Source organism: Saccostrea cucullata, unplaced genomic scaffold (genome assembly GCF_032062105.1).
Source record: "Saccostrea cucullata isolate Sc308-1 unplaced genomic scaffold, CSIRO_AGI_Scuc_v1 ctg146, whole genome shotgun sequence".
In the NCBI taxonomy this organism is placed as follows: Eukaryota; Metazoa; Mollusca; class Bivalvia; order Ostreida; family Ostreidae; genus Saccostrea; species Saccostrea cuccullata.
This window is the reverse complement of record NW_026919274.1, coordinates 274,249-286,881: the sequence shown is the minus strand read 5'-3', so window position 1 is coordinate 286,881 and position 12,633 is coordinate 274,249. Positions and strand designations below refer to the sequence as shown.

General features: G+C 35.6%; 1 protein-coding gene and 1 pseudogene across 1 annotated transcript in view; one reads left to right on the top strand and one right to left on the bottom strand.

The window, feature by feature from the left end:
* Nucleotides 1-12,633, bottom strand: part of LOC134283837 (ATP-dependent RNA helicase SUV3 homolog, mitochondrial-like) — a 158,796-nt gene that overhangs the window by 5,764 nt on the left and 140,399 nt on the right. The window contains exon 13 of the mRNA XM_062766358.1: nt 6,930-7,109. Coding sequence (XP_062622342.1) covers nt 6,930-7,109 — 180 coding nt within the window. The remainder of the gene's footprint in view (nt 1-6,929; nt 7,110-12,633) is intronic.
* LOC134283856 (uncharacterized) lies at nt 11-2,596 on the top strand (annotated as a pseudogene).

The window sequence follows — 12,633 nt, the reverse complement described above, 5'->3', positions numbered from 1 at the left end:
TTTCAGAGTATCAATAGCATATTTCTTGACTAATAACTTGCGGGCTCGCTATTCAAAGAAATTAAAACCCATGTGACATCACCAGTATAAATACCGACCGCCATGCTTGAATCACTCATATTTTTCTTGGCGCACGTTGTGCGGGCTTTAAGGTATACTTCGAAATATTTTGATTAAATTGGAGTTTAGACGAAGTCTTAACTTTACGTGTTGTATACACAGTTATTTTTTAAGTGTGTTATTGTTTCTCAGATGTGGTCTGGGCTTTCACGTGGTTCACGTGAATTTCATGGTTTGTTGTGAAATTTACATGCATGTCCTCAGAAAATTCTGACGTACTCTCGATAATGGCAGAGTCGGACGATGAATCTTTTGAGGCTTTTAATAGCGAGGATATTAGAAAAGCAGAGAAAAAACTCGCTTCTAAACTAGGAAGAATAGAAACTAGGGCAACTGCAGGTTCTGCAGTGCAAATGCACCTAATGATGATGAACAAGGGCCTTCAACGTCGACGGCGAAGCCGTCTTCGGCAAGTAAAAAAGGTAGCAAACGTAAAGGGCCAGGCAGTAATGCCACTAAAGCGAAGAAAAATAAACAAGTTGAAATTTCTGGTAATGACATTACTAGTGCAATGTTAAACATGGACACTGAGAGTGTTGACAAATTCAAGGAAATGATGGGTATAAATGATATAATTGGGTGCATTTATAACCTTCAGCAAGATAAATTGAATCAATTAGATCAATTAGAACAAGAGTCCAGTGTGGACCTTGATGTTAATAATAATGAGCCTGAAGGCTCAAGTCTAAATGAGGGAAATGATTTTGATTTTTTCATGGATGACAAAGAATCTGATGAAAAAGGTCATGATGAAGAGTTAGATAATGATTGGGACATTCCAGATTGGTTTACAACAGATAAGAAAGGGAAGAACGTTGATGATAAATTAGCTAACATGGTTAACACTCTCTGTATTAAAGAGGGCGAAACAGAGAAGATAATAGAGAGTAATCCAAGACCAGCTAATTGCACTTATCTGTTAGCCCCACGAGTAAACACAGACATATGGAATATTATGCACAAATTTGCTCAAAGTAGAGACTCAGACTTTCAAGCTGTACAGAAAACAATAGCAACAGGTATTATTCCGTTGCTCAAAATAGCTGAAATGTCAAAAACAAATTAGAAATGAAGGAAGTTAGAAATCTGATTAAACAGTCAATTATTCTGTTGTGTAACTCAGTGTATCAATTGTCTCAGAAAAGAAGATTTCTTTTGAGAAAGGTCTTGCCAAACAGGTTCTCGGACATATGCAATGCCTCACAACCTGTTATGGAGTTGTTATTTGGATCAGATATCCAAAAGAAAATTAAAGAGTTGTCAGATTTTGACAAGTACAAAAGGGTTGATAAATTTAGAGGTGCTTATAACAACTCGGGCAACAGGGGAAGAAGAAACTTTCCATACAACTATTACTATGGCAGAGGTAGAGGATCAAATAAGCCTTTTTTAGGGGGAAGGAACACATACACTCGAGATTCAAGACAGGAAAAAAGAGGAAGACGAGAGAAATACTGAGTGAGACAAACACGGTAAGTGTTGGTCAAATTAAACATCATGTAACACAATGGGAAAACATCATTAAGGATTCATGGGTTCTGAAGACAATCCAGGGTTATGAGATTGAGTTTGATGAGATTCCTTATCAATCAAAAAAGCCATCTCAAATTTCTTTTAATGACCAAGAATCTGTTATCGTAAACGAAGAGATAATGGAGTTGCTTAGAAAAGGTGCAATAGAAGAAATAAATGAAAACGATGCTCTATTTATTTCTAATACATTTGTTGTTCCTAAGAAAAATGGGAAACTCAGACCTGTGATAAATTTACGAAATCTAAATGAATTTGTCTCGTATGAAAAATTTAAACAAGAAAATTTAAATCAAATTTTGAGTATTTTACAGAAAGAAGATTTTTTCTGTAGTGTCGATCTTAAAGATGCTTATTTTAGTGTTCCAATTGCAAAAGAGTTTCAGAGATATTTGAGTTTTCAATGGAACAGAAAGGTTTATTGTTTTGTGGTTTTACCATTCGGATTGTCTTCAGCGCCCAGAATTTTCACAAAGATTTTAAAACCTGTGTATGCTTACTTTAGATCCATTGGTATCAGATGTTCCTATTATCTGGATGATTCTTTAATTATGAATCAAAGTTTGGCTTATTGTATGAAGAATACTCAATTCATTATAGATACCTTACATTCATTAGGTTTCTATGTTAACTTTGAGAAAACCGTGACAAAACCAACTCAAGTAATTGAATTTTTTGGGTTGATAATTGATTCGAAAAAGTTCATGGTATTTTTACCAAGGGAGAAAATAGATAAGATAAAAAGTACTGCTCAAAATTTATTGCAGGAAGAATGTATTAGTATTAGAGAAGTGGCAACTTTCATAGGGCTTATTGTACATGCATTTAATGCAGTTTCCATAGGACCCCTTTATTACCGATCTTTAGAAAGGGACAAAGTTAAGGCATTGAATGAAAATGGTGATGATTACGATGGAAGTATAAAATTATCTAGTCAAAGTAAGAATGAAGTAGTTTGGTGGATATAAAATATCGAAATAAAAAATGATAAACTTATTCAATTACTGCCCATAGATTTTTGGATAGAATCTGATGCGCCTCTTGTGTAGGAATGGGTGCTGTTTTTAGAACAGATTACTTTAGCAGACAGTGGTCAGAAAGAGAGAAAAAGTTCCATATAAGTTATTTGGAGTTATTGGCCATATTCTTTGCTTTAAAGTATTTTTTTAAAGATCAAACAAATATTCATGTCGGTATAAAATGTGATAATAGGACAGCCATTTCCTATGTCACACTCACTCACTCACTCAGTCGTCCTTAGACGACCAACTACATGACCGCTCCAGTTCTTCCTGTCAGCCATTAGGGAAGCTAGCTCTTTTGTATCCCTTGTCTTTGTGTCACGCTTCAGTGTGTCTAAGAACGTGGCCTTGGGTCTACCTCTCCTACGGTGTCCGTGATTTGGCTCCCACAGTACCAAAGGTTGAGCGCTGAGCTCTGGATGACGGAAGCAATGCCCAGCTAGCTGCAATCTCCTGGAGGCTATCTTATCACTGACCTTTGGGAGGTTACTATATAGGGACTCGTTGGGAATCTGGCTTGACCAGTGGATGTCTAAAACCTTACGGAGCATGCGTGTGTAGGTTCCGTCTAGCGACTTCTCCTGGGCTACTGTCAGGGTCCAAGCCATACAGTAAATTGACTCGATTGTGGCTATGAAGAAACGCAACTTGAGATCACTCCGCATTGTTGAACATGGGCATTGTTGAGCGCCATTCATCTTGTTCAGCCTGCCAGGCTAAAGCTTTCCGCACAGCTATGTCCTTTTCCGAACTTTCAACCCAGGATCCAAGATTCGATTTCAGTGCCATCTAAGGTTTTGAGTGGAGAAGGGTTGTCAGTATTGAAACAAGCTAATTCAGAGAATTCGTGTCCCCCGCTTAGGGAAAAAGTCGGCTCCCCCTGACTGAATTTGTAGAATTATTAAATGTATACATGTATACTGAAGCAAATAAAATACATGTATGTCAATATGCATATAAAGATTTGATTGCTTATTCTTTATTATGTGTATAGAAGATTTTTTTATATGGAATATTTATCACACTGTAATGATGATTTTATAACCTCATAAATTTTTCATTTCACATGCTGAATACTATCATTTAGTAAAAAAAAAAAGCATTTAAAAAAAAAAAAAAAAGGAAGGATCGGCCGAGATTCGATCCCGGGACCCACGGAATCGCTTTACCCGGTGTGAAGTATATGCAGAACTGAAGTCACATACATGTATATATTCATGTTTTCATGTTCGGTATTGTCAAAATTTTACACAATCCATGGTGTTTGATTTATTTAGCCTTTATTAAACAGTTCTAATAGATGTAATAAGAACATAAAGTCCGCCGAGAACCTGTTTTATACGCAATAACTCTCCTCATGCCCCTGCACTAAAAATAACGACATGTAATACTATAAATACTAATAAAACAAACAGGGCGGGGCACTTTGAGAGGGGCGAGAGACGTCCTAGGGAGTTTTGGTATAAAATTACATTACATAAGCTCAAAATCTTCTTGAAATATCGTCCGGAAATGATAGTGTTACACACAGACAGAATGTATAAATTTACGACCTTGAACTTTGACCTTTAGACCTCAAAATCAATAGGGGTCTTCATTAGGCCACAGGGAGTTGTTATGTAAAATTTCATTGCAATAGCTCAAATGGTTCTAGAGATATCGTGTGGAAACGAAAGTGTTTTAACAGACAGAATTTGCTTATTTATGACCTTGACCTTTGACCTTTTGACCTCAAAATCAATAGGGGTCCTCTTTAGTCCATAGGGAGTTGCTATGCTAAATTTCATTGCAAAAGCTCAAAGGGTTCTTGAGATATCGTGTGGAAACGAAAGCGTTACAGACAGACAGAAAGACGGACGGACGGACGGACCGACAAACCCAAATTAATATCCCCCACTTTTCAAGCGGGGGACAATAATATGGGAGGAATGGTTTCAAAAGACATGGATTATTTAGCAAAGGATATTTGGCAGTGGTGTTGTACAAGGAATATATGGATAACTTGTCAGTATCTCCCTGGAAAATTAAATGAGGTAGCAGATTATTATTCTAGGGAAACTACTACATCAGGTGAATGGAGTCTAAAATCAGAAATTTTTGATAGAATTACAAAACAGTTTTTTAGTCCAGATGTAGATCTTTTTGCATCAGGTAACAATTTTAAAATTCAAAGGTATGTTTCTTGGTCTTTTAGTCCAAATGCATGGAAAGTTGATGCCTTTTCTTTTCTGTGGACAGAATTAATACCTTATATATTTCCACCTTTTCATCTGTTAGGAAGGGTTTTCAATAAGATCAAGGAAGATAGGGTAGATAGAGCTATTGTGGTTTTTCCTGTATGGCGATCTCAAACTTGGTTTCCCCTTTTACTATCAATGATTGTTTCAATTCCAGTTAGACTGCCAAGACATACAGATCTTCTGACCGATGGAAACAGAAACCACCCCATGAACAAGAAAATCTTAGCCGCCGCAGTTTTCTCTGGAAAGCCTTGGAGGATAAAGAATTTCCAAAGGACATTAGACTCATCATCTTGTCCTCATGGAGAGGATCGACCCAAAAACAATACGACCTTGCATGGCGAAAATTCATTTTTTGGTGTAATAAACGAAACAAAAATGTATATGAAATTTCTGACAAGGATCTGATGTCTTACTTGTTTTCATTATTTAAAGAAGGGAAATCTTACTCTTGTGTCAATACTCATAAAGTAGCTGTAACTCAGACTTTATCTTTATTAGATCAAAAATGGAATAAAAATTCAACATTACTATCAAAATTTATGAAAGGGTTGTTTAATTTAAGACCAAATTTGCCAAAATATGAATTTACAGGGATGTGACTAAAGTTCTTACATATTTAAAGTCTCTTTTTCCTTTGGATTCATTAGATATTAAACATCTTACTTGGAAGATATGTACACTTTTAGCTTTAACAACAGCAGCTAGGGCACAAACTCTTGTTAACTTGAGTATTAAGAATATGAAGTTAAGTCCAGAGAGAGTTATTTTTTATTTTACGTCATTACTTAAGACTTCTAGACCAGGAAGGTCATTTTCTATCACCCTTGATAGATACAAGGATGAAAAACTTTGTGTTGTGTGTACGCTACGGGAATATATTAAAAGAACAAGTGACTTTCGCAAGTGTGATCAACTTCTTGTATCATTTAAGACATTCGATCAAGTTTCCACAAGCACTATAGCTAGATGGATTAAGTGCGTAATGGAAAGTGCTGGAATAGACATTAAGACTTTCAAGGCGCATTCAATTCGTTCAGCATCTTCTTCTGCAGCTCTGAAAAGTGGTGTTTCCTTAGCAAATATTCTGAAGACTGGAGACTGGTCCTCATCGAAGAACTTCAAAAAATTTTATTTTAGAGACATTCAGAATAATGATTCCAATTCTTATATGGATGGTGTGTTAAACTGTGATTGATGTTTTTTCCAAATAAATGTTTTGATTTAATTTATTGTCAATTCTTTAAACATGCTATTGATACTCTGAAAGCCGAAGGCTGTATGAAAAGAATGGGCCCCTCATCCAAGCATACCCTGGATGTGATGGATGAGGGACATTCTTGGAGTACAGCCTGAGGCTGAAGAGTATCAACTTTCCCACCCATGTGATAATACATGGAATAATACATCACTTATTTATTCCTGCCTCTTTATTATTGCATACATTGACAATAAATTTGCTTTAAATTATGAGTGATTCAAGCATGGCGGTCGGTATTTATACTGGTGATGTCACATGGGTTTTAATTTCTTTGAATAGCGAGCCCGCATGTTATTAGTCAAGAAATATGCTATTGATACTCTTCAGCCTCAGGCTGTACTCAAAGAATGTCCCTCATCCATCACATCCAGGGTATGCTTGGATGAGAGGCCCATTTTCATCATTGTTCAGTAAAGCTCGGTTATAACCAAGTTGCTGGGACCTCTGAAATTACTTCGCTATATCCGTAATTCATTATATCCATATAAATTTATAAGCTAGGGATTCAAGATAACTTCACTATATTCGTGAATTCGCAATATCCGTATTTGTACTGAACGAGTTTTACTGTACAGGGTTTTAAAATGTCATTGACCTCCTTGATACTCATTACATATTTTACAACATTTATTATTGATTCTTTTGAAGTGTAAATAGGCTTGACTTTACCATGATGAGCAATGAAAACTTAGTCAGCCCCCTTAATTTCCAAAGCATTATATTCAAAGTTTAACCTATGACCCTTACAATGCTTACCTTGGCAAACATTGTGCTGAGTAATGGCGAATTTACTGATACTGGAGCCATGCAGAATTGATATCGGACTCGCAATGGCAGATCAATATGGTCAATTGTACATGCTAGTTCCTTAAAGCTCTGCATACCACAAAGGAAATACATGTCCATGTTCACTGTTGTCATATGTGCAAAAATATTCTGAAAAAAAATAAAATGAAAATAAGAAATATATTCTTAATATGTAAAAATGCAAATTTTTAAGATACCAAGAATAACAGTTACCAGAAATATGTCTTTAGAAGTAGTGTTTTGAATGTATTTTAGAAAAATTTCTATTTTTAGTAACCATGGTACCATCAAATCAGATTTAACATCAGATTTATACAAAAATTAATCCCACCATATGGCATGCCATAACAAAGTATATGTGCTAAAATTGCAAGCATCCGCAATAAGTAGTTGCTGAGAAAACTGCTCGAAAATTTGTTTTGTATGGTATGGACAGATTTTCAGATACTAGTAAATAAGACATCAGATGCATACAGCAAGATGCTTAATTGACAAAGATTGATGATTCTAAGCCATTAAAGACCTGAAATATTTAAATATAGCCATAAAATTTTTAAAATAAGGTCACCGTGACCTTCTTAGTGTTTGACATTCTCTCCAAGGACCTAAGATACATCAATTGACAAAGATTGTAGATTCTAAGCAATTAGGACCTGAAATAATTCAAAATACCCATAAAATTTCAAAAGTAGCTTACTGTGACCTACTTTTTCGTTGACATTATCTGAGACTCAAGATGCATCAATTGACAATGTTTGATGATTTTGAACTTTTAAGTACCTGAGATATTTTAATACGTACATGCAGCCTTAAAATTTCAAAAGAAGGTCACCATGACCTACGTTTTGGTTGACATTTTCTGAAGAATTGAGAAATGTGTCAACTGACAAAATTTGATGATTCTAACATAATATATTTAAATATAGCCATAAAATTTCAGTAGGTCACTGTGACCTATGTTTTGGTTGATATTGTTAGAGGACCCAAGACGGATCAACTGACAAAGTCTGATGATCATTGGTGTTAAAATATCCAAGATATCCCTTTAAACAATTTAAAAACAAATGTCTGCAAAATTTAAAAAGTAGGTCACTGCGACCCACTTTCAATAAATATGTTTTAAGGCCCCAAGATGCATAATCTTGCAAGGTTTTATGATTCTAAACCTCTCAATATCTGAAATAATGGCCTTAAATGTTTAAGACAAGAGGCTCATGGGCCTTAAAGGTCACCTCAGCATCATGCAACAACTTTCCAACAATTGAATTTGGTTCATGTTCTAAACTAGATGTCATGGCATTCACAATTTTGATAGAGGCACCATTGCTTATCATAACTATACACTTACAATGCTTACTTTGGTTACTTAATACCCATAGATAAAGTAGTGGAACAAAAAATGCATTTCGACTAATCAGTAATATTCAGCAAAAATCAGTAGTGCCACTACCACATATGAGCCCCTGACCCTTGGTCCACATATTTCACAATTTTGGAAAAGGCACCCTTGCTTATCAAAAATGTTTGATTAATACCAAGGCAGATTTCAATCAATTTATTCATTTCCAGTATATAAGTAGAGCCCCCCCACCCATGGTACCCCTGAGCCAGGGGCCTTGAAATTCACACTTCAGAAAGAATGGCCCTTGCTCATAAACTATATATGTAGTCCATCTGCTTAATGCCCAGGAGCAGAGAAGAAAATTTTCAAAGATTTAATGTATTTTCACTATATAATCAATACAGCCCCACCCAAACACAAACACCAGAACCCCTGACTCTGGGGCCATAAAATTCACAATTTTGGAAGAGGCACTCTTGCGCATCAGAACTATATACTAGTAAGTATGTTTAATACCCAGGTACAGAGAAGAAGATTTTCATAGAAATTCTGCATTTTCTTTATAAAATCAAAAGAGCCCCACCCTAACACCACAACCACTGACCCCGGGGCCATAAAATTCACAATTTTGGAAGAGGCATTCTTGCTCATCATAACTATGTACTTACTTAGTTTATTTGATACCCAGGAGCAGAGAAGAAGATTTTCAAAGAATTTCTGCATTTTCTCTATATAATCATTAGAGCCCCGCCCTAACAGCAGAACCATTGGCCCTTGGGCCATAAAATTCACAATTTTGGAAGGAGCATTCTTGCTCATCATAACTTTATATTTAGTTAGTTTGTTTAGTACCCAGGAGCAGAGAAGAAAATTTTCAAAGAATTAATTTACTTTCACTATATAATCATTAGAGCCCCCCCCCCCCACCTCCCTAACACCAGAACCCCTGACCCTTGGGCCATAAAATTCACAATTTTGGAAGAGGAATACTTGTTAATCATGACTTTATACTTAGTTAGTTTGTTTAATACCCAGGAGCAGAGAAGAAGATTTTCAATGAATTTCTACATTTTCTCTGTATAATCATTTAATTTCTATAAAATACTTGATTCTGATTGGATAAAAAATTCTTTTGATAACTGCATCAATAAAATCTAGAGTTCGCTTGCACTAAGCAGCCGGAACTACTTTGGTAGTCTTTACATGTATATTCCTGCTTCCAAAGTTACTTTTTTTAAGGAATAATTAAATACTTTTACTTTAAAAAATAAATTTTTTCCTGAATTTCGGAACCTGTCCGTTACCTTCCTGACTTTGAATTATCCCCCTTTGCTAAACAAATCAAATTTTTTTCTTTGATCGAAGTATCAAAGAAAAAATTTGGACGGAAAACTTTTTCATCAATGCGTGTAAGCGCATTGATGAAGTTTTCCGTCCCAATTTTTTCTTTGATACCTTGATCGAGGTATCAAAGAAAAAATTGGGATGGAAAACTTTTTCATCAATGCGTGTAGTGCATTGATGAAGTTTTCTGTCCAAATTTTTTCTTTGATACCTTGATCAAAGAAAAAAATATTACATTCATTTCTTAAATTAACAGAGCCCTGCCCTAACACCAGAACCCCTGACGCTGGGGCCATAAAATTCATAATTATGGAAGAGACATTCTTCCTCATCATAACTAAGTACTTAGTTAGTTTATTCAATACCCAGGAGCAGAGAAGAAGATTTTTAAAGAAATAATGCATTTTCACTATATAATCAATAGAACCCCACCCTAGCACTAGAACCCCTGATCCTGGGGCCATGAATTTCACAATTTTGGTAGAGAACTCAATGGTCATTACACTTATGCTAACAGTTTGACTGTTTGATGTCCACGAGTAAAAAAGATTTTTAAAGATTGCATTAATTTTAGTGGTTTTGGCCCCACCTCTCAGGCCCCAGGGGGTCAGGGACCATGAAATTCACAATTTTTGTTCCCCTTCACCCATAGATGCTTTATGCCAAATTTGGTGGGAATTGGTTGAGTGGTTGAAGAGAAGAAGCTAAAAATGTTAAAATGTTAACACGACGCACACCGCACGACGACGGATGAAAACAGATAGCAATAGGTCACCTGAGTTTACTCAGGTGACCTAAAAAGATAAGCCATATAATTCAACAAGAGACCCAGGGGTCAAATCGCTCACCAGAGCAACTGGCAAGGTAAAAGCAAAAATTAATTCAGTTTTGAGAAGTTTTAATATAAAGTGGGCTCATGGGAGGAAGGGGGGGGGGGGGGTATTTGAACAAACTTAAATCTATACTTCCTATGGATGCTTTTAAAGCAATATAACACATAGAGGCTTTGCTGTTTATAAGATGAAAATTTTTATTGATATAGCCTTTATATAACTTTTATATTTCCTATAAACTATCATCCACTTTGATAGCTTCTCTATTCTCCTGGATGGTCATAATTTGAACAAATTTAAATCTACATTTAATACCTATTTTGATTCTTTTATATTGATGATCAAGTATGGCTTTGTTGTTCTTGTGAAGAATTTTAACGATTTTTCCTAATTATTCCCATGTAAAAGCTTAATCACTTAATTTGGCCCCACTCTACCCCAAGGGTCATTTGAACAAACTTGAATCTACGCTACCACAGGATGCCTCCATATAAATATGAACAATCACAGCTTTGCTGTTCTCAAAAAGAAGAATTTTCAAGATTTTTTCCTGTGAAATCCTTCTTAAAACTTTGATCACCCATAATGACCCCACCCTTGCCCCAGGGGAAATGATTTGAACAGACCCCACCCTTGCCCCAGGGGAAATGATTTGAACAAACTTGAATCTACACTACCAGAGGATGCTTCCATATAACTATGACCAATCATGGCTTTGCTGTTTTTGAGAAGAAGATTTTTCCTATGTATTCCTTTGTTAAACCTGCCCAGCTTAGGTCCCATCCTACCCCCCAAGGGTCATGATTTGAACAAATTTAAAACTACACTACCAGAGGATGCTTCCACATGAGTTTAATCTTTACTGGCCCAGTGGTTCTCGAGAAGAAGATTTTTAAAGATTTTTCCTATGTATTCCTACATTAAACTTTGATACCCCATTGTGGTCCCACCCAAACTTGAATCTACACTACCTGAGGATGCTTTCACATGAGTATCATCTTCCTGGCCCAGTGGTTCTTTAGAAGATTTTAAAAGAATTTTTCCTATGCATTCCTATGTTAAATTTTGATTCCCTATTGTGACCCAGGGGGCCATGATTTGAACAAACCTAAATCTATGCTACCAGAGATTGCTTCCACATGAGTTTCTTATTTCCTAGCCCAGTGGTTCTTGATAAGAAGATTTTTAAAAGACACCACTTATTTTTCACTAATTCATAATTCCCTTGGAAGAGGCCCTGGCCCTTCATTTGAACAATACTGAATCCCTTTTACCAAAGGATGGCCAAGGGGTTCTCGAGAAGAAGATGAAAATGTGAAAAGTTGACGACGATGACAACGACGATGATGCCAATGAAAATTTCAACGAAAATGTCAACAGACAAATTTTGATCAAAGAAGCTCACTTGAGCCTTTGGCTAAGGTGAGCTAAAAACAGGTCAAGGTGATCTACTTTTAAGTTAAGGACATATGCAAGGTATCATACCTACTGATAATTTTTCAAGATATTATAAATTTAAACTTATAATACCATTATATGTTCCTAGACAAAAAATCAGCATGCGTTACCAGGGGTTTTGAAAAGATCATATGAAATTACGAAAATTTTTGCATTATTCAAAGAAAAATGTACAAAAATTACAAAACATAAATTAAAGATTTTTTTTCATCAAAAATTGTTTTAGAAGAGGTGTACAAATCCATATATAGACATTAAAAGTATTGCACACAGGTCCTTCATTTAGTGGAACTCTTCAACTCCAGGGAAGAATCCAATAAAGTTCAAACTATGTTGCGTATGACCTTAATGTTGTTCTAGGACTAAGGATGCATCAACTGACAAACTTTTAAATTAATGATCATAGGCCTTAAAGTGTCCAATATATGCCTCCATATCAATTTGAAAATGAATGCACGCAAAATTCAACCAGAAGTCTCTATTGAGACTGTAGCTCAAGAGGTCTATACTTATAATGAAGAAAGAGAAAAGTAGCTGTTGGGACCTGAAACTTTACAACAGTGATAAATAGAAGAATGATCCTTGATAAAGTCTCTTTTTGTGGCAAAATTGCAATAAGACTACAACTGTAAAAGTAGCTTTTAATAAAATTTAACAGAATTTTCAATTTTAGTCA